This window comes from Octopus sinensis, linkage group LG16, assembly GCF_006345805.1.
Source record: "Octopus sinensis linkage group LG16, ASM634580v1, whole genome shotgun sequence".
Taxonomy (NCBI): domain Eukaryota; kingdom Metazoa; phylum Mollusca; class Cephalopoda; order Octopoda; family Octopodidae; genus Octopus; species Octopus sinensis.
The window spans coordinates 1,706,941-1,732,671 of record NC_043012.1 but is presented as its reverse complement, the minus strand read 5'-3'; the positions used below and the strand labels follow the sequence as shown (position 1 = coordinate 1,732,671).

Sequence of the window (25,731 nt, the reverse complement as noted above, 5' to 3'; positions counted from 1 at the left end):
ATAACATTACTACTATGGGAAATTATTGCTCTGCTTTACGAGTTTTCACTTTACGAGCTGTCTCTGGGAACCAAATTAACTCGTATATCAAGGCACCACTGTACTTGTGTTTCAAACATAGTCTTTTTGAGGGTTAAAATATGAACTGGACAGGACCTTATGTTACCAGGGAACAGCTGTAATTTCATCATTTAGATCTTTGCTTTCTTTAATAGTTTTGTTAAAAGTTTAACACCGTTCCATGCAAATATCTAATAGGTGTCACTGGATGGGTGAGTTTACCAATCCATATCATGGGCCCTTAACACATTGCTGGAATCTTAGGTGCACCATCGTGATATACAGCCAGCATATTTTGTGCACTTTTTAACCTGCTGCAGCCAATCCTGTTTCCTGTTCTGGCTGTAGTCAATTTCTTCCTAGTCAGTGAGAAAGAGATGAACAGCAAAATCACAGAAAGAGGTTAGAGAAAGGAAATATTGACCACAGTACAGGACCGGTGTTTGATTTATTGACCTTGGAAAGATTAAAAGAAAAGTTGCCCTTTGTGGAATTTGAACTCAGAGCTGATAGAATCTCAGTTATTACTGCAAAGCAGTCTGTCTGGCTCTAATGCCTCTGCTAATTACCATTTGGGATAACATAAGAAAATAATTAACTTTTGTATCATTTAAATAATTTGTTGTTTTTTTCTTGCAAAAGCTGCAAAGGGGTCGTTTTTGATAAAAGGTGACAGTGGAATACAAAGCATTAAGATCTACTGATCTAATTCTTCCAGATAATCCATTTGTTGATCTGACCTTACGGTTTAATCCATTGGCCTAACGTGTCTTTCTCTATCTTCTCATATTACTTTAGGTGCCACAAATAATTCTGAATGACCACCACAATAAAGGGAAGCTGTGTAGAATATTCTGTGCCCAACCACGCAGAATTGCTGCCTTATCTATTGCCGAGAGAGTTTCTGCTGAGCGAGGGGAAAAGATTGGCCAGATTGTCGGCTATCAGATACGTCTTGAAAGCAAGTAAGAACCACAAACTGGATGTAGATTTTTACACTGTAGGCTCAAAAGACACATAAATACATATTCTTATATGTGTATTCTTTTATTCTTTCAGTCCTAAGGCTGTGGCCATGCTGGGGCACTGCCAGTGAAACTATTAACGTTGCCGATAGGATTCGAACCTATGCAGGGAGATCCCAATGGATTTCTAATCCATCACCTTAACCACTCGGCCATGTTCATCATCATCAGTGTCATCATAATTATACTTTGTTTTTCCATTTTTGTATGGATTTTATGTATCTTTTCCAGAATTGTGTCACCTTTCTCTACTTCTTATGTCTATCCCTCTTTTGCTTCTGCAAGTTCCGACTGTTTCCATTACTTTACACTATCATCCTTCATATGTGTCATATGTCTGTACCTATTTCTTTATTACCCACAAGGGGCTAAACATAGAGGGGACAAACAAGGACAGACATAGGTATTAAGTCGATTACATCGACCCCAGTGCGTAACTGGTACTTAATTTATCGACCCCAAAAGGATGAAAGGCAAAGTCGACCTCGGCGGAATTTGAACTCACAATGTATGTCTGTACCAGTGCAGTCTTCTAATTCGTCTCAAACCCCTATTTTCTCTCATCTCCTCTCATGCTTCAGCTTCCAGATGCATTAACATTAACTGGTACTTAATTTATCGACCCCAAAAGGATGAAAGGCAAAGTCGACCTCGGTGGAATTTGAACTCACAACGTATGTCTGTACCAGTGCAGTCTTCTAATTCGTCTCAAACCCCTATTTTCTCTCATCTCCTTCATGCTTCAGCTTCCAGATGCATTAACATTACAAATTCAGCTTGTATGTTTGTCTTATTTTCTCCAACTTCCTCACATCCTCTGCATTCAATATACCCATGTTTTTCTGCTCTGCAACATCACACTTTATACACAAGCACCATACAATCTACCCTCGAATAGGATAGATAATCCCTGTGTTACTAGCAGAGATAATAGCTCTTTGAACTTTTCCCACCCATTTTTATTCTAGTTACAACACTTTCACATCATAGGTGTAGGAGTGGCTGTGTGGTAAGTAGCTTGCTTATGAACTACATGGTTCTGGGTTCAGTCCCACTGCGTGGCAACTTGGGCAGGTGTCTTCTACTATAGCCTTGCTCTAGTGGTTAGAACAGCGGATTCGTGGTCGATGGATCGCGGGTTCTCGTCTCAGACCAGACGATATGTGTGTTTATGAGCGAAACACCTAAGCTCCACGCGGCTCCGGCAGAAGGTAATGGCGAACTTCTGCTGACTCTTTCGCCACAACTTTCTCTCACTCTTTCCTCCTGCATCTTGCAGCTCACCTGCGACGGACCAGCATCCCGTCCAGGTGGGGAACCTATACCATGAACAATATAGGCAAATTATTTTTTACACCTTTATCTAGTCGAAAGTAATTAAGTGGCGGTGAGTAGGGAGTTTTCTTTGTATACTTAGTGTAATTTATAGAGTTTTCATTTCTTTCATTTGCAAGGGTGTCGCCACGAACTTTGTTGATTTTCTGCACCACTGGAGTATTGCTGAGGACACTTATGGGAAGTGATGCTGCTTTGAACACTGTTACACACATCATTGTCGTAAGTTGGTTTATTTTATATTTGCATACTCGTCTGGCACCTGTGCCGGTGGCATGTAAAAAGCACCCACTACACTCACGGAGTGGTTGGCGTTAGGAAGGGCATCCAGCCGTAGAAACACTGCCAGATCAGACTGGGCCTGGTGCAGCCTTCTGGCTTCCCAGACCCCAGTTGAACCGTCCAACCCATGCTAGCATGGAAAGCAGACACTAAACGATGATGATGATACATCTCTCTCTCTCTCCCTAGGTGGAATTCCAACCACGTTTGGTGGCTTGCTACCTCAACAGCTCCTTTATAGGATCCACTGGTGAAAGACATCACCAGGAGGAACCACATCTGGTTTCGGCCCCTACTCCTCTACCGTTTTCGATATGGCGGGGCCCCCATTTTCGGTGATGTCTTCAGCTCTGGTGTTGAGTGTATTTCTTCTTTCTCTTTTTTTCTCTTGTTCTTTGGTTTCTCCAATGCAGCATCAATGAATGTCAGCAGGCGAATGACCATCCTGCCAAATTTCCCTTTAAATACTCGCTGGTAGGCTCCAGCAGCCAGCAACAGCTGACCGTCATGCAACACTGTCTAAGCTTCAGCTGACCAATGGAGGGGAAGGGCACGTAGTTTTGACTTGCGCCCTCTCTAAACCTGCCTTCCAACTGTGTTGTGTTACTTTCAGTTCCAGCAGCCAGAGCCGACCAGCTGTTTGGTGGTACAAACCTTCGCACCAGGAAGAGGGGGCGCTATGAACAAGATTGCTACCTTGGCCTACCTGTCAATCACCTATACATATATATATATATATGTGTGTGTGTGTGTGTGTATATATATATATATATATGCATATAAACACACAGGTTAGCACATAAGTGCGAAGCAAGGTGACAGAATAGTACTCGAATACCAAAGGTAGAGTAATCTGCTTTTTATTAAAGCTTCAAAATTATCACAAGACTGTTACTCAGAGTTTCATATTCCCTTTCATCAGTGAGTTGTGATGAAAACACACACACACATGTACACATATATGTATGTATATAATAGAGAGAGAGAGAAATACATATATACACATACATATATTGCCAAATCAAGCTTACAAATTCTAGTCAAACTGTCTAATCCATGCCAGGATGGAAACTGGCCGTTAAATGATGATGACGATGATTATATATACAGTAGTATCTCAGTTTTCGAACAAATCTGATCATGAATAAATCGTACTTTATATATATATATATATATATATATATATATATACAGGGGTTGGACAAAATAATGGAAACACCTAGTATCATAGCATCATAATTTTGAAATATCTATAAAACCGTCAAAAGCTTGTTTATTTTTATGTTTTTTTATCTATCATTAGCGTTGCTTAATATGTTTTGCTAAAATTGCTGTTTCTTTTCAGATATCATCAGAAAAAGTTAATTAAAATTCATTAAAATGACAGATCTATCAGACTTTCAAAGCAGTTGAATTGTTGGTGTATCAAGAAGTACTGTCTTGAAAGTAATAACAGCGTTTGAGAAAGAGGGAAAAACCTCCTCTTCGAAGCTAAACTCCGGAAGAAAACCTAAGCTTTCAGTCAGGGACTGTCGGACTCTTATGCGAATTGTTAGAAAGGCTCACAAACGTACAGCTCCCAAAATTACTGCAGGGTTTAATGACCACCTCATGAACCCAATTTCCACAAAAACTGTTTGCCAGGAGCTGCACAAAGCTAGATTTCACAGGAGGGCTGCAGTCAGAAAACTACTACTTTCAAAAGCAAACGTTGCAAAGCATTTAGAGTGGAGTAAAAACCTACAGAATTGGTCCCTAGAGCAGTGGAAGAATGCTACTTTATCAGACGAGTCATCCTTTACCTTTTTTCCGACCACTGGCCAAGTATACGTGTGGAGATAGCCAAAAGAAGCATTTGACCTAGACTGCTTTCCAACTGTTAAAACGGAGAAGGATCTGTGATGATCAGGGGCTATATCTTGGAAATCTGGTTTCCCTTCATGGCAGAATTAATAGCCAGGTCTATTTAAGCATTTTATCTGATCAAATTCATCCTATGGTTACGGAGCTGTTTCCGGAGGGAAACACAATCTTTCAGGATGATAATGCACCAATTCACACAGCTAAAGTTGTTACTGAATGGCACGAGGAACGTTCTAGTGAACATCTTATCTGGTCACCACAGTCCCCAGATCTCATTATCATCGGACATTTATGGTGCATTTTAGAAAAACAAGTAAGGAGTCAATATCCTCCACCATCATCGCTACAAGAACTGGAGACTGTTTTAGCTGAAGAATGGAAAAAATTCCTTTGGAAACAATTCAAACTTTGTACGAGTCCATACCTCATAGAATTCAAGCAGTAATTACTACCAAAGGTGGTGATCCTATCGAATATTAAAATAAATTTGTTTGAAATTTTAAGGTGTTTCCATTATTTTGTCCAACCCCTGTATATTGATGTAAAGCATGGTTTATTTGTGATCAGAGTTGTTTGTAAACCGAGGTACTACTGTATATGTTATTTGAAATGACTTGATTTGGCTTCTAGCTGTTTAGTTCCTTATGGAGACGCAAATGCTACAATTACCAAGATGTATTGTTACAGAAATAAGTGAAACACTAAAAAAAAATAAAGAGGGACTTTTTGAAAAGTCACCCGAGGAGATGCATCTGTACCTACATCACATCTGTACAGCATCTCACTTACAAGGTACCGATGCATGATGGGTCAAAAAGACCGTAGTGCTTCAGAATAAAGAGTCTTGTAACCACATGTGAATCATTGGTGATTTTTTTTTCTTCTGTTTTCCTTTTTTCTTGGACTTTTGTCTGCCTCCTGTTTCTGAAGAAGAGCTTTGCTCGAAACATAAAACCACCTTGCTTTCCTTCCCTGAGCATCTGCTAATACTTTGCATGTACCACATCCTCATGTTGTTTTTCCTCTTGTGTTCTTTGTTTTTTTGGGGATTTACTATATATATATATATATATATATATATATATAATATATATATATATACACACATAGGTATATATATTTATATACATAGGTATATATATATGAGGGTGTGCTGGAAAGTTCCTGGCTTTGAGGGCATCATGAAGGACCACTGCAACAAGTGTGTGAATCTGAGAGGGGAATATGTTGAATAAAATCACTATTAACTGATCCTCCTGTATTTTCTTTTACCCAAAGCCAGGAACTTTTTGGCACCCCCTTGTATCTATCTATTTATCTGTCTGTCTGTCTTCTGACCTGCAAGCCTGTCTGTCTAGCCAGGAACTTTTCAGCACGCCCTTGTATACACACTCACATATGTTCGTTTATTTTATGTTCATTTTTTTCCATATTAGCATGGGTTAGATGAGTATATACTATTGGGACATTGTTTTACAGCCAAATGCTCTTCTTATCACTAATCCTTAACTACTTTCGTTATGAGTGATTTTTGCATTACATTGATCTTTGAAAGCACAGCACTCCCAGAGGAATTTTTTTGGCAGAGAAATGTCATATTTGTGATTCAGAGTGTAAATATTCACACATAAAAAACATGTGCATAACTGGACGTAAGAGGCTTCCTGCAGTTTCCAAGAGTGTTGGTGCTGTAGAACACACTTGACCAGTAGGACTGAACACCAGACCACATGACTGATAAAAGAACTTCTTGACCCCCACATACATACCTACACCTATACACATACACACACACATGATGGGCTTCATACAGTTTCCATTTACTAATTCTTGCACAAAGCAATGCTTGATGTCGAGCTGTAGTTGAAAATACTTGAGAATATTTGCTTTTTACTTGTTTCAGTCATTAGACTATGGCCATGCTGGAGCACAGCCTTGAAGAATCTTTAATTGAACGAATTGACCACAGAACTTTTTTTGTTTTTAGGCCTGGTACTTATTCTATCAGTCTCTTTTGTCAAACTGTTAAGTTACGGGGATGTGAGCACACCAGCAGTGGTTGTCGAGCAGAGGTGAGGTGGACAAAGACATATACATATATATTGATAGAAATGGTAAGACAACAAAAGAATGAAAGAGACCTCGATATTATGTAAATAGAGGGATTTATCTGTAATTGTGATATGCGACAGTTATTCGGTAGCCATGATAAAACTCCAAGATTCGGATTTCGGGGTGGAAATCCACGCCGCCATCTCTTCAGTTATCCGACCATCGGAAAAAGTGCTATGAAAATGACCCCTGCAATTTTCTCAAACAGTTTCTTAGAGTATAGTTCCCTTGATGGTATAGGTATGTTTTTCATAGAATAATTGATGTAGTAGGCATCCATATTGAATTCTTCTGCGGAGCAGAGTCCTCAACCGATGTCTGGCGATTTTCCAAAATAGTCATTATCATAGAATTTTTTCCGATGGCCGGATAACTGAAAAGATGGCAGTGTGGATTTCCTCCCTGACATCCGAAACTCAGAGTTTTATCATGGCTACCAAATAATTGTCACATATTACAATTATATATATATATATATATATATGTATGGTTCTGGGTTCAGTCCCACTGCGTGGCACCTTGGGCAAGTGTCTTCTACAATAGCCTCGGGCCAACCAAAGACTTGTGAGTAGATTTGGTAGACGGAAACTGAAAGAAGCCCGTCGTACATATATATATATGCATGTGTTTGTTCCCCTATCATTGCTTGACAACCGATGCTGGTGTGTTTATGTCCCCGTTACTTAGTGGTTCGGCAAAAGAGACCGATAGAATAAGTACTGGGCTTACAAAAGAATAAGTCCCGGGGTCGAGTTGCTCGATTAAAGGCGGTGCTCCAGCATGGCCACAGTCAAATGACTGAAGCAAGTAAAAGAGTAAAGAGAGAGTAAATATATATATATATATATATATGATGGGCTTCAGTTTCTTTCAACTAAATCCACTCACAAGGCTTTGGTCGGCCCAAGGCTATAGCAGAAGACACTTGTCCAAGGTGCTGCAAAGTGGGACTGAACCTGGAACTATGTGGTTGGGAAGCAATGTCTGCACCTATGCATATTTGTATGTATGTTTGTGTGTGTGTGCTTAAAGGTATTTATATTGTTGCTGTTTATTGTTACAGGATGAAATTCACGAAAGAGACAGATACAGTGACTTCCTGCTTATAACCTTACGAGATGTACTTCCACGTTTCAAGAATCTGAAGTTGGTTTTAATGAGTGCAGCATTAAATACTGAACTGTTTATTAATTATTTCAGCAACTGTGCTTTCGTAAGCAGTAAGTACTGTTTTTACTTTAACTATATTCCTCAAGGCGGCGAGCTGGCAGAAACATTAGCACGCCGGGCGAAATGCGTAGCCGTATTTCGTCTGCCGTTACGTTCTGGGTTCAAATTCCGCCGAGGTCGACTTTGCCTTTCATCCTTTCGGGGGTCGATAAATTAAGTACCAGTTACGCACTGGGGTCGGTGTAATCGACTTAACCCGTTTGTCTGTCCTTGTTTGTCCTCTCTGTGTTTAGCCCCTTGTGGGTTGTAAAGAAATATATATTCCTCATCTGAACAGTTATATGAAGCATTGATGATAAACAGGCCCCGCTTCATGGCACTGGGTCAGTCAAAGGCCTCAAATGACAACCACAACTCCTCACCATATGCTATAGACTCCTGCTGTAACCATACCCTTTGACAAGGTCTTCCCTGTCCAGTCCCTGATGTCATTGCTCCATCTTCATCTTTGTTACCCATGATCTTGTTTTCTATTCACTCAAATCTTGTAAATTTGAGCATGGAAGTTCTGGACCTTGATAGTGTCATCATCAACATCATCGTTTAACATCTGGTCTCCATACTGGCATGGGCTGGACAGTTTGACATGTAGCTGGCTAGCAGAGAGCTGTCCGAACTCCAACTGTCTGTTGTGGCATGGTTTCTATGGCTGGATGCCCTTCCTAATGCCAACCACTTACCAAAGTATGCTGGGTGTTTTTCTATGTGTAACCGTCATGAGGACGTTTATGCAGCACCAGTATGGGTATGTTTGATGCATCCCTGGCATGGGTACATTTTTAAGTGGGACCAGCACCTGAAAGGACAAGCTTGTGTGTGTAAGGGACAGCAATTTTATTTTGTTTGACATGTCTTATCAAATGTGGCCAAAATATTTCAGTTTTCACCCTCTGACCCCATTGTTGGCAGCTTTATTCCATTTTCGATCTCTTCCAAGACCAAATTGCATTAACTCTTTTAATGCCAACCCACCTGAGATTGCTTAGTGGTATTTCATCTGTCTTTACATTCTGAGTTCAAATTCCACTGAGGTTGACTTTGCCTTTCATCATTTCGAGATCGATAAATTAAGTACCAGTTGCATACTGGGGGCAATCTAATTGACTGGTCCCCACTCCCCCCAAAATTTCAGGCCTTGTGCCTAGAGTAGAAAAGAATATATTGCTTTTCTAAAGCAGTGAACTGGCAGAAACGTTGTGCCTAGAGTAGAAAAAAATATTGATGGAGAGTTGTCAACCCTTTCTAGAAGCTCCTTTCTTGACTTATAGTAGTAGTTGTTTAACTCCTGGTGTGTCTTGATTGAGCAGACCTATGATCAGAGATAGTCAAACCGTGATCATTCTGTCTTTGTTAAAAGTATAACACATCCAAGGCTACCTTATCCTGGCTCCACATACATCCTTCTTTGTATAGATGGGTAGGATGTGACTTGAGGGAGATTGGGTTTCTGTTTCTAGCAATTCCAGCAAAATATTCAGGCTCCTTTATTGTTTTGCATATTTATACTACTATGGTAATTCTCTCTATGATACTGCTCTGTAGAGTAATACTTGGTGGGAATCCAGAATTTACAAAGAAATACATACCAAAATTCCCCATTTGTGAAGAAGCTCAATGTTGTGGATTTAATTAAAAACATTCGTTTTCCTGTATATGAGTGTGTGTGAGAAAACTAAGTGTAATCTATTACTGTATTATCTTTTTATCTGTTCACAGTTCCAGGAACATTATTTGAGGTGAAAGAATATTTTTTAGAAGATGTATTGAAATGGTGAGTTTATTTTCTGTATTAGTTTTCCTAAAATCAGCAAATTCTCAGAGAAAGCAGATTTAAAACTGATGAGGATGATCTTGTTGCGACCTCAGTTCTTAACCAAATGGAAAACTATTAGCATTTTTGAAGAGGACTGGTCCCTAGCTACATCCTGAACTTTTCCAAGTGTAGTTACTTGTCCTGTACTATTTCTGATTTATAATCTTAAGAATATTATTTCTCTTGCTCTCATTTTCTCATGTAATATATATATACATATATATACATACATATATATATATATATATATATTTGTGGAGGCGCAATGGCCCAGTGGTTAGGGTAGCGGACTCGCGGTCGTAGGATCGCGGTTTCGATTCCCAGACCAGGCGTTGTGAGTGTTTATTGAGCGAAAACACCTAAAGCTCCACGAGGCTCCTGCAGGAGGTGGTGGCGATCCCTGCTGTACTCTTTCGCCACAACTTTCTCCCACTCGTTCTTCTGTTGACCTGCTCGCTTAGCCAGCAGGGTGGCATCATTTGAAGGCTAAAACAATGCGAAGCGCATTGTGACCAGCGATGTATAGCAACATCTGATAGCCTGGTCGGTCACGGTCTTGTTAGTTATAAGGTGACCTTATTTGTGCTGGTGCCATGAGAAAAGCATCTGATACACTCAGTAAAACATAGTGTAAGGAAGGGCATCCAGCTGTAGAAAGTATGCCAAAACTGAGACATTATAATGCAAGTGTGGTGCTCCAACTCTTTTGGTCCTGTTGGATTGCTCAATCTTTGCTGGCATCGAAGGTCGATATAAAATGATGATAACCGTGATTGTCTGTACAACCCTGTGCATGTGCGCACACACACACACAGCCACACACTCACACACTCCTTCAGATTGTAACCAAGCAGTTAACTTCAGTTTGCTTAGTGTTATTTCCCCTTGCATTACACAAACTATTTATTATGCACAACAGCATCTATTATATGAGTGATAAACTATTTTCAGGACCAACTATTCCACAAAAGCAATGGAGAGATCTAAAAGAGAATTATCAAATGGTGAGTATTCTTTTTTTTTTATTTTGAATTTCATTTCGGTTAACACCATTCCAGCTTTTACACTGAATCAATTTATTTTGACAAATAACAGCTGTGTGGTTAGCGAGTTCGCTTTGCTACCGTGTGGTTTTGGGTTCAGTCCACTGCTTAACCCCTTGCACTAGTGTCTTTGTTTATAGCCTCTGGCTTATAAAAACTTAGCGAGTGGATTTCATAGAAATGAGGGAAACTGATTGTGTGTGTGTGTGTATATATATATATATATATATATAGGTGCACCCCATGTGGTGTCACATAAAAGCACCTATGCGGACACACTCTGTAAAGTGGTTGGTGTTAGGAAGGGCATCCAGCCATAGAAACCAAGTCAAAACAGACTGAAGTCTGGTGCAGCTCTTGATCAGACCATCCAACCCATGCCAGCATGGACAACAGATTTTAAATGATGATTATTATGGTGATGATGATGATGGTACGTGGCTGATATTTCTCTTGTTGACCCTGGAAGGATGAAAGATAAACCTGGCTGCTTGTATTGGTGATTGTATTCTTTTGGTCATTACTCAACATTCCTGACCATTGATGAGAATAGACATAAATACTCAACTGAAGATTGCAAATTTGGCTATTTTACCATTCTCTCCACTTCTGAAAATCAAATGCCAGAGCTGATAATTTACCGTGTCAGCATCTACAATTTAAGCATCCAATTCATCCCCCTGCTTCATCATCATCACCATCGTTTAACGTCTGCTTTCCATGCTAGCATGGGTTGGATGATTTGACTGAGGATTGGCAAACCAGATGACTGCACCAGGCTCCAATCTGATCTGGCCGAGTTTCTACAGCTGGATGCCCTTCCTAACGCCAACCACTCCGAGAGTGTAGTGGGTGCTTTTACATGCCACTGGCACGATGGCCTGTCAGGTGGTACTGGCAACGGCCACACTCAAATGGTGTTTTTTACATGCCACTTGCACAGGAGCCAGTCCACCTTAAAAGAAAAATAATCATGATGCATTTTATTTTTCCTTCTTTCTAATGTAATTATTATATAGTAATTTGTTTGCACTGTTTCGTGTCTTTTAGTGGAGAAACAACAGAAGCAATTAAGTGACTGGTGTAGCAGAAAATTAAGCCTGACTAACGAATCTGAAGACAAGCCTTACCGAACTAAAATGGCTGGTAAAAACTTGGAAGTATTAGATAAAGCCCTTGAGGTAATTATTTTTTGTCAATATTTTAATAAGCGGTGAGCTGGCAGAATCATTAGCACACCGGGCTAATTGCTTAGTGGCATTTCATCTGCCTTTATTTCCTCTGTTCAAATCCCACTGAGATCAGCTTTGCTTTTCATCCTCTTGAGGACAATAAAATAAGTACCAGTTGAACACTGGGGTCAATGTAATCTATTCATATCCTCCCCCAAAATTGCTACTCTTGTGGCAAAATTTCAAATCATCATTATTATTGTTATTATTATTGAGTGAGAGAGCAGTGCATGCCATCAGTGTGACACTGGGGTAAAATATATGAAGCCCATTACACCCATCATGACTGCCCGTCTGATAAGGGTACACCAGGCACATGCACCACAAACATATATACGCGGCATGGTGATATCATATTCAGATAAACAGTACATGACCTTGCAGGTGGGGCCCCATTCTTCTGGTCGAATATGGATAGTTTATCCTGTTCATGCTATATTATTAGTATTATCCTGCATTTGAGAATGTCAATGTGTGTTTTTATGTCAAGTTATATACAAAAACAATTTAACATTGAGGTGAATGACTACTCAAAACTTCTTAGAAGAGGACAGGTTTAATAAACTTTTAGTTTCGGCTTACTCATCTTTGTCAGACAATCTATCGACAGTAAGCATGCCAACACTTCGAAGTCACTATGAAACTTTTGCGTGTAATTGTTTAATGTATGTATCATGCTGGCATGGAAAACTGATGTTAAACAATGACAATATGTATAAATGTATATTCTTTGACAAGGCTGTTACCATGCTGGAGCACCATTATCATCATTTAACATCCATTTTCTATGCTGGCATGGATTAGATCTATCTATCTGTCAGTCTGTCTATGTATGTAGTTGCCATGATTGATCATTAAATCCACAAGTCTTTTTTTAATTCTCTCTCTACTTATTTCTGTGTTCCTTTCTGTTGAAGAGCGTAGGCTCGAAATGTAAAAGACCTTCATCTACAAGCTAATTATCAGAATATGGATTGGATTGGCAAAAAGGCTATACTGGCCCCGAGGAATAAAACTGTTCACCATATTAATGATGAAATGCTAAAACTCATTCCTGGGGAAGTCTATGTATATCAGTCTATCGATACAACTCCTGATCCAGAGGACGTCATCAACTATCCAATAGAGGTACTCAATTCCTTTGAGCACCCCGGACTACCACCACACTTTCTCAAACTTAAAGTTGGTGCCCCTATAATGCTCATCAGAAATTTGGTTCCCCCAAAACAATGCAATGGCACATGTTTGATCGTTAAGTCCTTATCTCCCACCGTAAACTTATATCAATATTTGCCTGAATAATCATCATAATTCAGTGCAATCATTAACAGTACTTTCAAGCAATTCAGCCCCGAGCAACGCCGGGCAATTCTGCTAGTGTATATATATATGGCTCCCTTGTTGGCATATAAAAAGCATCCACTACTTTCTCGGAATGGTTGGTGTTAGGAAGGGCATCAAGCTGTAGAAAGATTGCTAAATCAGATTGGAGCCTGGTGTAGCCTCCTGGCTTGCTAGTCCCCAGTCAAACTGTCAAACCCATGCCAGCATGGAAAACGGATGTTAAGTGATGATGATATATATATATATATATATATATATATACACTTATAAGAATAGTTAGTGTGTTTAATGTATATTTGTGAATGTTTAAGTGGGTATGTCTGTGCGTTTGCATTAAAATTGAGATCTAACTATATTCTTTTTCTCTGTCTGTTCTTTTCTCTGTTATTCATCCCAAGAAGTCTGTAGAGGAGAAAGACGAACTTGAACCCTGGTTGATTAAAGAAATGGATCAGCTTCTCACAGATGCTTGGCTCACTGACAGTGAAGAAGCTTTTGAGCAGATCTTCAATTTAATTATTAACGAGAGCATCAGTGGTAAGGATCCTTAATTTGCTTTTCTTTTACCTGTTCACTTGTACCCTGTTCACCATTAGCAATTCCATTTCTTGGTTTCAGGTTCAGTTCCACTCCATGGTACCTTAGGCAAGTTTTATTTATTATAGTACCGCATCGACTGGCCTCCATGCTGTGGGCACGTAACAAACACCATCCGATCGTAGCCGTTCGCCAGCCTCGTCTGGCACCTGTGTCGGTGGCACATAAAAAACACCATCCGAGTGTGGCCGTCTGCCAGCCTCGTCTGGCACCTGTGTCAGTGGCACATAAAAAACACCATCCGAGTGTGGCCGTTCGCCAGCCTCGTCTGGCACCTGTGTCGGTGGCACATAAAATCACCCACTACACTCTCGGAGTGGTTGGCGTTAGGAAGGGCATCCAGCTGTAGAAACACTGCCAGATCTGACTGGCCTGGTGCAGCCTTCGGGCTCCCCAGACCCCAGTTGAACCGTCCAACCCATGCTAGCATGGAAAGCGGACGTTAAACGATGATGATGATGACGCCTGAGGTGACCAATACCTTGTGACTGGATTTGGTAGATTGAGACTGATGAAAGAATGTGCTGTCATCATCATCATCATCATCATCATCATTTAACATCCACTTTCCATGCTGGCATGGGTTGGATGGTTTTACAGGAGCTGGCAAAACAGAGAGCTGCACCAGGGTCCACTTGTCTGTTTGGGCATGGTTTCTATGGATGGATGCCCTTTCTAATGCCAACCACTTTTTGGTGCTTTATATGTGGGGCCAGCAGAAGTTCTTTATATGTGGCACAAGCACAGGTGCATTATATGTGGCACCAGCACAGGTGCATTATATGTGGTACTAGCACAGGTGCTTTATTTGTAACACCAGCACACACACACACACATTTATATATGTACATATATATATATGTGTATGTTTATGTCTCTTTATCTTTGACATTGTGTGATGGTTGTAAATGATTGCTACTGTCCTGGAGCCTGAACGGTCCTTCAGCTGGTTTGCCAACCCATGTAGTATGGAAAATGGATATTAACTGATGATGGTAATATATATATATAACTGGGAAAATTAAGTACCAGTTACGCACTGGGGTCGATGTAATCGACTTAATCCGTTTGTCTGTCCTTGTTTGTCCCCTCTGTGTTTAGCCCCTTGTGGGTAGTAAAGAAATATGTGATCGCGTGTGTACCGTTGGCGATTTTTTTTCCTTCGTCTTCCCTTCCTTGGATCTTTCCTTTTCCTATGTTTCTGACGAAGAGCTCCACTCAAAATGTAAAACCCTCCTTCTTCCCTTCCTTTCTGAGCGTCCAATAATACTATATTTGTCCCACGTCCTCGCGTTGTGTTTTCATGTTTGGATTAACTATATATATATATATATATTAATAGTTATTGTCACACTAACATGGCAGTCCAGAAAAATAGGATGAATGCTGCCGTTGATTAGCTCCAAGAGACCATCACCTCTAGCTAGCTATGACACATGAACCTGTGTCCATTATAACCTTCGAACAGGGGAGGTCAGCTGCTTTCCCTTGCTGGTCTGGCATCTACAGACTAGTTTCAGGGTATTTGCCCCTCTTCAATGTAGAGCAGCCGAACTAAGCAGGCGTTGATATATATATATATAATATATATATATATATATATATATGGGTTGAACAGTTTGACAGGAGCTGACCAGCTGAAGGCCTGTTCAGACTCCATGCCTGTTTTAGCATGGTTCCTACAGCAGGATGCCCTTCCTAACGCCAACCACTTTACAGAGCGTACTGGGTGCTTTTATGTAGCACCAGTAGCTATCAGCCCCACAAGATTAGTGATGTTCAGCTGGAGAGGGTTGCAAGGGACGGGCCTCTGTATGGAAGAGCAACCATACTTTTACTTAGCTTGACATGTCTTTTCAAGCACAGCAAACCACCAAGCGTCTTGGTTCTCTGTCATCCCCTATATGAATCCCAGTGACTGGCTTCTATGCAGTTTCCATCTACTAAATTCATTTGCAAGACATTGGTCAGCCAAGGGGTATAGTAGAAAACAATTGCTCAAGGTACCAAGTAATAGGACTTAACCTAGAACCCATGTTGCGAAGTGAGATTCTAAATGCCACAATGCCTTTTTTTTTTTTTTGGGGGGCGGGTTCCTTTATTTTTGTTTTGTCATCATTTCTCATGTTTTCCCTTCTGTTTGTCGTAGTTGACTACAAGCATTCTGAAACCAGTGCAACAGCGTTAATGATAGCCACTGGTCGAGGCTACTTCGATGTAGTCGAGAGGCTGTTGAGTCTGGGAGCAAGTGTCAATGTCCAGGCATCCAACGATTGGACTGTCTTTGAATGGGCTAAGAAATTCCAAAGAGCTGAGATTCTGGAGCTTCTGGAAAGTTATCGGTAAATATAATTTTTGTACTTGTTTTATCTTTTTGTCTTTTACTTGTTTCGGTCATTTGACTGTGGTCATGCTGCAGCACTGCCTTGAGGAGTTTACTCAAACCAATCAACTCCAGCGCTTTTTTTTGTTTTTTTAAAGTCTAGTACTTATTCTGTCAATCCCTTTTTGCTGAACTGTTGTGGCTGTATGGTAAGAAGCTTGCTTCCCAACCACATGGTTCTGGGTTCAGTCCCCCTGCATGGCACCTTGGGCAAGTGTCTTCTACTATAGCCTCTGGCTGACTAAAACCTTGTGAGAAGATTTGGTAGAGGGAAACTAAAAGAAGCCCGTCGTATATATGTATATATATATATATATATATATTAACGCATGTGTTTGTCCCCACCCACCATCGCTTGAGAACTGATGTTGGTGTGTTTAGGTTCCCATAACTTAGCGGTTCGGCAAAAAAGACTGATGGAATAGATACTAGGCTTGCAAAGGATAAGTCCTGGGGCCGATTTGTTTGACTATGGTTGAGTGAACTGGTGTAACATGAATTAAAGTGTCTTGCTCAAGAACACAATACACCGCCCTGTCCAGGAATCGAACTCACTACCTCATGATTCCCCAATACTCTAACCACTGACATTTATAGCTATGAGATTTTGATAATATGTTTATTTTTTGAGTGACATTGTTGGGTAGGTGTAAGAGGCTGGATCTGACCAGTTTGAACTTAAAACAGGTGGAATATTTTGGTCCGGTATGGCTGGTTTAAATACGAAAGGGTTAACACTATAACTTTTTACTTGGTACTATGTCCACTATTTGGTTATACCTCAGTACTTGCATGTTTCCTTTTATTTCTGTAACCATTTTCTGCATTGTGTGTGATAGGAATTCTCCAGAGGACAATGTCACATCGGACACAGTTCTAGTGAAGTCTTCTGAAAATATGACACCCCAGGACAGAGAACTTTTGAACATCTACCACCAGTGTTTTGATGATGACAAAATTGACAAAGATCTCATCATATGTCTTATCCATAAGATATGTACTACTTCTTCTGAAGGTAAGTTGCTTTTTCTAACTTAACTCAACCATCTCAGCTCTTCTCTGCTTGATCAAATGACATGCAAATAACTAGTTTTGTGGAGCAGAAACTGTTGTAGTAGCTGGAGAAAATGTGGAGTGAGGAGACCTCACATTTGAAGACCAGATGTTGGCGAAAGACTTCTTGTAAATGAATCATGTTGGTCCCTTTTGGAGTTTCAGATACAACCACATTATTCAACTTATTCTTTTGTGGAGGCGCAATGGCCCAGTGGTTGGGGCAGCGGACTCGCGGTCATAGGATCGCGGTTTCGATTCCCAGACCGGGCGTTGTGAGTGTTTATTGAGCGAAAACACCTAAAGCTCCACGAGGCTCCAGCAGGAGATGGTGGTGATCCCTGCTGTACTCTTTCACCACAACTTTCTCTCACTCTTACTTCCTGTTTCTGTTATACCTGTATTTCAAAGGGCCGGCCTTGTCACTCTCTGTGTCATGCTGAATATCCCCGAGAACTACGTTAAGGGTACACGTGTCTGTGGAGTGCTCAGCCACTTACACGTTAATTTCACGAGCAGGCTGTTCCATTGGTCGGATCAACCGGAACCCTCATCGTCGTAACCGACGGAATGCTTCCCTCCCCTCAACTTATTCTTTTATTAGACAAGTGATATTTGAGGGAGATTTGGTTGCTCTGTCCAGAATGTGAAGTGATCATGTAACCTCCTGCATTGATTCAGCGTGATAGAGTTTGCACAGAAAGTAAAACTGTGAAAGGAAATAATTTGAACTTCAGTTAAACTAACTATTAGTTACTGGCTGTGTGATTAAGAAGCTTGCTTGTCAACCACTTGGGTTTTGATCTTGTGTGACACCCCTATCAAGTACCTTCTGCTATAGCACCAAACCAACCAAATCCTTGTGAGTTGATTTGGTAGAGGGAAACAGAAGGAAGTCTTTGTGTGTATGTATTAAAAGCGATATGGATTTCATTTTTTATATTTTTATTATTCCAGGTGCTATTCTTGTTTTTCTTCCTGGCTATGAAGATATTGTTGGTGTGAAAGAAAAAATTTTGGAAGAGAAAAGATTTGAGAGTATCAGGTAGGTAACATACCATCCTGCCCCCTAAACTCTCTCTCATCACTCGCTCTCTCCCATTTGAAAACAATATATATCATTGTCATTGTTTAGCGTTCGTTTTCCATTCTGGTATGGGTTGGACGATTTGCTGAGAACTGGCTAGCCAATAGGCTGCACCAGGCTCCAAGCCACATGCTAAGAGTAAAAGATGTTTTATATGACATATTCTACCAGTGTCTGAAGTTTGAAAGTGTTTAGTTATAAAAAAATTTTTTTTAAATCTGTCGGTCAAAAGGTAAAGATCCGGATAGTATTACATATAGCACAGCACATACCACAACACATAGCATATAACATATGTAATGCAATTTTTGAAACTAACAATTATAGTTACCATACTTTAATTTCCATGGTGGAAATTAATTTTGGTGTCATATCTGTTGTAAACTTACCCTCCAGGATTAAATATAAAAAATCATAGGATATTATGTTATATTGTAAATTATATTGCATTACATATATGCTATGTTCAGTAGTTGATAAAGAGATAAATGAATTATAAATGAATTACAACCCTATGACCCCACTCTGCTCCATGCGATTCTTAGAAGTTGTAGTCTATTCTTAGCTACAATAGCGTCAACATGAATTTTTTCCATCTTCTTGCTCTGTTGAAATATTGGGGAAAATTATATTAAAATTTTCTTCTTGTTAGAATTCCATTTATATATTTGTGCAGCTGAAGATGGCCCTGCATTGAAATTGATGTAATGATTGCATTGTTCAGTTAAATAGAGCCACTTGAAATGGGCATACAGCATTACTACTTGATATCCTGTTGCTTAATTTAATTTTATATCTATATTCTTTTCTGTTGAAGAGCAAAGACTTGAAACATCAAAAACTTTTCCATTTTTCCTGAACATCAAACTGAACATCAGGCTCCAAACTGATCTAGCAAAGTTTCTATATCTGGATGCCCTTCCTAACGCTAACCACTCCAAGAGTGTAGTGGGTGCTTTTTACATGCCACTGGCACTGGAGCCAGTCAGAGGGCATTGGCATCAACCATGTTCAGATTGTGCTTTTTACATACCACCAGCACAGTAGCCAGTCTGTGTGTGTATGTATGGTTCAAAATTGTACAAAAAGCAAAAACAAAAGACAGCGACAAGAGAAGGAAGGTGGCTCGTAAAAAGCACCATCCGACCGTGGCCGTTTGCCAGCCTCGTCTGGCACCTGTGCCGGTGGCACGTAAAAAGCACCATCCGACCGTGGCCGTTTGCCAGCCTCGTCTGGCACCTGTGCCGGTGGCACGTAAAAAGCACCCACTTCACTTACAGAGTGGTTGACGTTAGGAAGGGCATCCAGCCATAGAAACATTGCCAGATCAGACTGGGCCTGGTGCAGCCTTCTGGCTTCCCAGACCCCAGTTGAACCGTCCAACCCATGCTAGCATGGAAAACGGACGCTAGATGATGATGATGATGATGAGAATTATCCTATTTATTTGTCGTTTGTCATTAACCATTTCCATGTTCATTTTGATTTTTCACATATATATATTTACGACCTATTTTCAGATATATTCTTTTTATGTTACACTCCTCTATGCAGTCACTGGATCAGAAACGAGTTTTTAAATCATCTCCACCAGGAGTGAGGAAAATTGTACGTAACCTATTATTCCTATATGTAACCTTTTGACATTTAAACTGGCCATATTCAGCTCAAATATTCTAGTTGTTTTCATATTCAGACCAGCTAGCTCTGCCCTCGCACACTTTCCCTACAATATCATTTTGAAAATATGCAATTACATCAATCAAATACTCTTTTACTTGTTTCAGTCATTTGACTGCGGCCATGCTGGAGCACTGCTTTAGTCGAGCAAATCGACGCCATGACTTATTCTTTGCAAGCCCAGCACTCATTCTATCGGTCTCCCTTGCCGAAATGCTAAGTTACGGGGACGTAAACACACCAGCATCGGTTGTCAATCGATGTTTTGGGGGACAAACACACACACACATATATATACATATATATGATGGGCTTCTTTCAGTTTCCGTCTACCAAATCCAATCGCAAGGCTTTGGTCGGCCTGAGACTATAGTAGAAGACACTTGCCCAAGGTGCCACACAGTGGAACTGAACCCCTAACCATGTGGTTGGTAAGCCAGCTACTTACACACAGCCACTCCTGCGCCTAAATGTGTGACGCTTACTACACCTAGGTTTCCCAAGCGATCACCCATCTAAGTACTAACGAGGCTCGACGTTGCTTAACTTCGGTGATTGGACAAGAACTGGTGCTTTCAACGTGATATTGCCGTAAGCAAATCTTGAATCTTTGAGATAATCCATGATTAATCCAAAACAATGTGAACAAATAAGCATTACATTTTTAAAGAATAATCTGAATGCTAAAGGGAGAAGATAAGTTTAAAAGTCACCGAGCTCTTTTCTTTTTCCTGAACAAATTTTGTCATTTGTTATTTTGCATACAAGAGGAGATAACTCCTTAAGAAGGAACAGATTCAAAGATTATTGAATTATGTAGTTGACAGTGGTACTGTGGCAGTAAATTTGGCCACACTTCTTCATCCTGAAGGCCATTCATTGGTTGTACAGGTAGTTGTTAACCAATGTTATATTCAGTTATTGGTATTTTGATGATGCTTCCTTTATTTAGTTATTATTATTTTTTTTTTTTGACATTTATGCTTGTATTTATTTATTTATTCCTCAGATTCTCTCAACAAACATTGCTGAAACAAGTCTCACCATTAACGATGTTGTCTATGTAATTGACTCAGGGAAAATGAAAGAGGTTAGCCTCCTTCTCTTCCTTCTTCTCCTTCTCTTCCATCACCTCCTCATCCTTCTCCTCCTCTTTGCTTGCTTGTTTTGTTTATATAACTTAATATTATTAATTGTGGGGCCTCATCGAGGCAAGGGACAAGGTGGTGGATCTCCGAATGTTGGGTCTCACAGAGGCAATGACAAGTGATTAAGACCTTTGGCAGTTTGCTGTGCTTGCAAAGACTCATTGAGCCAAGTGAAATCTTCATTGTGGCCATTACTGGCACCATGTAAACGGTACCTATGAAATCATTGTTGTGGCCATTGCTGGTGTCATACATTGGCACCCGTGCCAGTGGCACATAAAAAGCACCCATTACACTCTTGCTGTGGTTGGCATTGGGTAGGGTATCCAGCCATAGAAACCATGCCAAATCAGACTGGAACCTGGTACAGCTCTCCAGCTTGCCACTTTCCGTCAAACCATCTAACCCATGCCAGTATGGACAGTGGACGTTAAATGAAGATGATGATAATAACACGTGTACCATATGATATGAAATGACGCACATTCATCGTCAACATATTGTCCTTCTACTTATCTTGTTGGCATGGATTTTACTGGCACTTGTGCTGGTGGCATGTAAAAAATCCAATTCGAGCATGGTCATTGCCAATGCCGCTGGACTAGCTCCTGTGCAGGTGGCACATAAAAAAGCACCATTTGAGCATGGCCGTTGCCAATACTGCCCGACTGGCACGTAAAAGCACCCACTACACTCTCGGAGTGGTTGGCATTAGGAAGGGCATCCGGCTGTAGAAACACTGCCAGATCAGATTGGAGCGTGGTGCAGCCATCTGTTTCGCCAGACCTCAGTCAAATCATCCAACCCATGCTAGCATGGAAAGCGGACATTAAACAATGATGATGAAGTTGATATAGCATCCTACAGATCAGACAACCATTTCTTGCTTAAACAACTATTTTAATATGGTTTTGGTACAGCAGGATGTTCTTCCAAATGCCAACCCCTTTAATCTTGAAATGGCAGACTTCATGAGAGAACAGTGGATGTCATCAATTAATGTTTTAAAACTTTTACATAGATACAATTATAATTTTGGCACTTATTTAAAGTGAAAATAAGCATAAAATTTACTCATCAGAAAAAGAGAGTTTTTTTGTTTATGTATTTGTTTTGCAAGATTTTTAAACAACATCCACACAGTTTTCCAAAGTGAAGTTATGTTATGATGGTCATTCTTAAGCAACATGTTGATTTTGTTTTTTGCCCCCTTGGCATGCACTCTCATGCAAACATTCCACCATAACCACCAGAGTATACTGAGTGCATTTGTTTGTCTTGTTTTTGTTTTTCTTGTTTTTTTTCATTCTACCAGCATTAGAGAGATTGTCAAGGCCCTTGGTAAAACTCAAGTATCTTTTCAACCCCGTATTGTCTTTGTTGGATTTGTCCTTGCCATTCCCTCTCCTCCACTGTCGGAAGAAACAAAAGAGAATCTAATTTAAGCTTGTCTTTATTTTCCAGAAATCCTTTGATGCATTTTGTTCTGTGACCATGTTAAAAACTCATTGGGTTTCCAAAGCAAATGCTTTGCAGAGAAAGGGCCGGTAGGTATCATCAATTTACCATTTTTATTTGTTCACAGTGTCTGCTTTCTGGTGTCTGTTGCTGAAGAAGAGATAAACACTCTGAAATGAATGCATCCAGCAGCCTGGTTAGGGGGCTCCGTGATCTGACTCAGTGTGCTCACCCCTGTTTGTATACAGTGAGAAATTTTCTGTGTGACAAAACAGATTCAATTATGCCTCAAGTATATTTCAACTGGCAACAAGCTTGTATTTGTTCACATCACTGTTTGGTGTTGTCACCCCATATTTTATTTACAGTGAGCTGCTGAATAGGGCAACTAGTCACTGAGCAGTACTGGGAATATCATAAGAGGGACCTGTCTCTCATCACTCTGCAGCATCTGTTGCTGAAGAGTAGATAACTGCTATGAAATGCATGCATCCAGCTGTTAGGGGAGGTTGTGGACCGATTCAGTGTATTTACACCTATTTTTCTTCAACAAGAAATTCTCTTCATGACAAAATACTGTGACTGGCTTTCTTATGGGTTCAAATACACCTGAAGCATATTTGAACTGGTAACAAGTTTGTATTTTCATTTGTGTCCTCCGTTCTTTGTTTTATTCAGCATATGGATACGGTACTCTTATATCCATCTGCTTAAGAAGTTAGTTTCTCAACCAAGTAATTCTAGATTTGATTTCTATGTGTGGCATTTCCAGCAAGTGTCCCCTACTGTACTTTCCTCTTAGCCAATGCCTTGTGTTTGGAATTTGGTAAATGGGCACTCTGTGGGTACCTGTTGTGTGTGTATCCCTTTTGCTGCCGACTTGCCTGAGAATGCTCCAGGTTCTGTGGTACAAACTTCTTGTTTTCAAGAGTCTTTACTTAAAACCTATCAAAAATTCATGTTAATTTTGTTCCAAAACTCCAGTTTAATAACGACAAAGTATTTTTCTAGATTTCTCATTATTTTCCAAATTAACTGAAATAAATGCAAAATATTTCAATAGAAATTTGGCTTCAAAACAGTGATCTGGACTGAGACCTTCCCTCAAGAATTCATGTCAATTTATGTTCCAAACACTAGTTTAATAATAGCAAAGTTTTGTATTAAATTCTTAATTATTTTCTCAATTAATTGAAGCAGAGACTGTATTTCAACTGAAGTATAATAAGAATGCTGTATTTGCTTAAGTTAGTTTATTGAGTTGTAGCCATTCCCAGCACCAGAGTAGAACTTATATGATCAACTAAAACCCTATTTGAGCATGGCCGTTGCCAATACCGCCCGACTGGCCCTCGTGCTGGTGGCACGTAAAAGCACCCACTTCACTCTCGGAGTGGTTGGCATTAGGAAGGGCATCCGGCTGTATAAACACTGCCAGATCAGACTGGAGCCTGGTGCAGGACAACTGGTAGCCAACATTTGGGTTAGTATTCTCTCATCTAATAGTCATCATCTCTGTCGTTGTCTCTTTCAGTGCCGGACGAGTTCAACCAGGTGTTTGTTATCACTTGTTCAGCAGAATACGTCACGACAACCTGGAACAATACCAAGTCCCGGAACTGTTACGGTTACCCCTACACGTAAGTGGGATTTTATTCAGCTGTGTCGTCCTTGTCGTTGTTGTCATCACATCACTCATTGTCATCATTGATCCAATGAAGGATCCTCAATACCAGAGATTCACAAACTTTTTTGCATCACAGATTGGTTTCATGCCAGGCAATTTAAAAAGGACCTACTAATAGGCGCTAACCAACCACATGGTTCCGGGTTCAGTCCCACTGCGTGGCATCTTGGGCAAGTGTCTTCTGCTATAGCCCCGGGCCGACCAATGCCTTGTGAGTGGATTTGGTAGACGGAAACTGAAAGAAGCCTGTCGTATATATGTATATATATATATATATATATATGTGTGTGTGTGTGTGTGCGTTTGTGTTTGTCTACCTAGCATTGCTTGACAACCGATGCTGGTGTGTTTATGTCCCCGTCACTTAGCGGTTCGGCAAAAGAGACCGATAGAATAAGTACTGGGCTTACAAAGAATAAGTCCCGGGGTCGATTTGCTCGACTAAAGGCGGTGCTCCAGCATGGCTAAAACAATGCGAACGCATTGTGACCAGCGATGTGTAACAACATCTGATGGTCTGGTCGGTCACGTGATCACGTGATATTAAATAATATTTCTGTCTCACTGGATGGAGTACTTTTTTTTGTTGATCCTACATATAACAGAACAGTAAACTGCATATGTGTGTATGGGAATATTTCTATAAACAGATATTGAAGCTTTGAGTGAGTGACATATTTTTTGAAATGAGGAAAATATTGAGTGTAAGAGTATAGCTGTAAAAACAGCTTCAGAAAATCAGGTGAAAATGCCTCTCAGAGGTACAGAGTTTGATTCTCCGTAGTGGTGCTGGCCACCTTTTTTGGTGTATAGGGGTATTTTTTGCCAATTTTCTAAAGCCATTTTCACAGCTATTCTCCTACCTTCAAGATTTTCCTGGTTTATAAAGAGGCAAAATGACTGAGGACCTTTTGAGCATTGGGCCTCATGGAGACCATAGTGACCAAGCTCCTTTCAAGTGTTGGGCTTCACAGAGGCAATGACCAAGACCTTTTTTTGGCATTATGTCATGCTTGAGAAAAAAGACCCATCAAGCCGAGCAAAATCGCAGACATGGCAGAGACCGGTGTCACGCAAATGGCACCCATGCCAGTGGCACACAAAAGCACCCATTACACTCTTGGAGTGGTTGGCATTAGGAAGAGCATTCAGCCGTAGAAAACCGTGCCAAATCAAACTGGAGCCTGGCACAGCCTTCCAACATGCTAGCCCAGTCAAACCATCCAACCCATGCCAGCATGGACAATGGATGTTAAATGATGATGGTAATATATACACACACACCACTCACACAGTCTT

General features: G+C 40.4%; 1 protein-coding gene, 1 non-coding gene and 1 pseudogene across 3 annotated transcripts in view; 1 reads left to right on the top strand and 2 right to left on the bottom strand.

The window, feature by feature from the left end:
• LOC115220482 (3'-5' RNA helicase YTHDC2-like) overlaps positions 1 to 25,731 on the top strand; it is an 89,707-nt gene that overhangs the window by 14,952 nt on the left and 49,024 nt on the right. For both annotated transcript variants that reach the window (XM_036509817.1, XM_036509816.1), the window contains exons 6-19: positions 859 to 1,025; positions 2,540 to 2,642; positions 7,741 to 7,897; positions 9,624 to 9,678; positions 10,672 to 10,724; positions 11,814 to 11,944; positions 13,738 to 13,876; positions 16,086 to 16,278; positions 17,159 to 17,334; positions 18,330 to 18,417; positions 19,980 to 20,067; positions 21,149 to 21,229; positions 22,752 to 22,834; positions 24,280 to 24,385. In XM_036509817.1, the coding sequence (XP_036365710.1) occupies positions 859 to 1,025; positions 2,540 to 2,642; positions 7,741 to 7,897; positions 9,624 to 9,678; positions 10,672 to 10,724; positions 11,814 to 11,944; positions 13,738 to 13,876; positions 16,086 to 16,278; positions 17,159 to 17,334; positions 18,330 to 18,417; positions 19,980 to 20,067; positions 21,149 to 21,229; positions 22,752 to 22,834; positions 24,280 to 24,385 (1,620 nt within the window). The remainder of the gene's footprint in view (positions 1 to 858; positions 1,026 to 2,539; positions 2,643 to 7,740; positions 7,898 to 9,623; positions 9,679 to 10,671; positions 10,725 to 11,813; positions 11,945 to 13,737; positions 13,877 to 16,085; positions 16,279 to 17,158; positions 17,335 to 18,329; positions 18,418 to 19,979; positions 20,068 to 21,148; positions 21,230 to 22,751; positions 22,835 to 24,279; positions 24,386 to 25,731) is intronic.
• On the bottom strand, positions 1,166 to 1,245 carry Trnas-aga. Its single transcript has one exon. It is a non-coding gene; the product is annotated as a tRNA-Ser (tRNA).
• Positions 20,618 to 20,736, bottom strand: LOC115220660 (annotated as a pseudogene).